The sequence below is a fragment of the Acyrthosiphon pisum genome, unplaced genomic scaffold (genome assembly GCF_005508785.2).
Source record: "Acyrthosiphon pisum isolate AL4f unplaced genomic scaffold, pea_aphid_22Mar2018_4r6ur Scaffold_21036;HRSCAF=22848, whole genome shotgun sequence".
NCBI lineage: Eukaryota > Metazoa > Arthropoda > Insecta > Hemiptera > Aphididae > Acyrthosiphon > Acyrthosiphon pisum.
Genome location: NW_021770459.1, coordinates 34874 through 35767, shown reverse-complemented (window position 1 = coordinate 35767; position 894 = coordinate 34874). Strand labels below are relative to the sequence as shown.

General features: G+C 27.9%; 1 protein-coding gene across 1 annotated transcript in view; it reads left to right on the top strand.

Annotated features, from left to right (window-relative positions):
* The first annotated feature begins 690 nt into the window (after positions 1–690).
* Positions 691–894, top strand: part of LOC103310989 (zinc finger MYM-type protein 1-like) — a 7880-nt gene continuing 7676 nt past the window's right edge. The window contains exon 1 of the mRNA XM_029492214.1: positions 691–814. Coding sequence (XP_029348074.1) covers positions 691–814 — 124 coding nt within the window. The remainder of the gene's footprint in view (positions 815–894) is intronic.

Sequence of the window (894 nt, the reverse complement as noted above, 5' to 3'; positions counted from 1 at the left end):
TACCATGGGCGGATAGGCCCATCGGGAAATCGGGATTTTCCCGGTAGGCCCCCATCAATATTATGCTCAGAGGCCCCAACCCCGAAAAAAAAAAATTAATTTTTATGAGACTGTAAAGTAATACCGGCTGCGTATTTGTAATTTTTGTATATACCATCAGCTATTAGGGGCCTCTGTGTAATACGCGTTGATACCCGTATAAATGTATAATAGGTACCTATTTTGTTGTATTTACTATCATGCTACTAAAACCAAATAATGTATAAAATGTAAATATAAATAAATATGTTCGTTGTTCAAATGACAAAAATAAACAACCATAATAATAAATAATAATCAATAGGTAAGTATATTAATATAAATTAAATTTTCCATGAGTGATAACTATAACTACTTATGACGTATCTGGTATCTACGTTCATATAAATATATTATATCTTAATAATTTCGACTTGTTCTATTTTTAAACAATGCTTATCAATATTCAATGTGGATGTTGATAATAATATCATATAACTGTTTTATTTTTACTCTATAGCCTATGCCAGTATGCCCTATGGTGTAAACCGATTATTAATTTTATTAACTGTTATTTTTATTTTACCTTTTGGCTTTCTATTGTAGTCGTGGTTTTTAAGTTTTTGCTAATTGTGTTTTAATTTATTAAATAATATAAATTATACTACAATAATGTCGAAACGAAAATTCGAAAGTGGAGCTTCAAAAAGAAAAAGAATGGATCATGATTTGTTAATTAAATGTGCCAACGATAAAACCCAAAAAAAGTTAAATTTTTATTTAGCAAAAAATACCGGTAAGTAATATTAGCTTTAAGCTTTACTACTATATGGTTATTGGTCATACAATTAAATTTTAAATTAGGAACATTAAGCC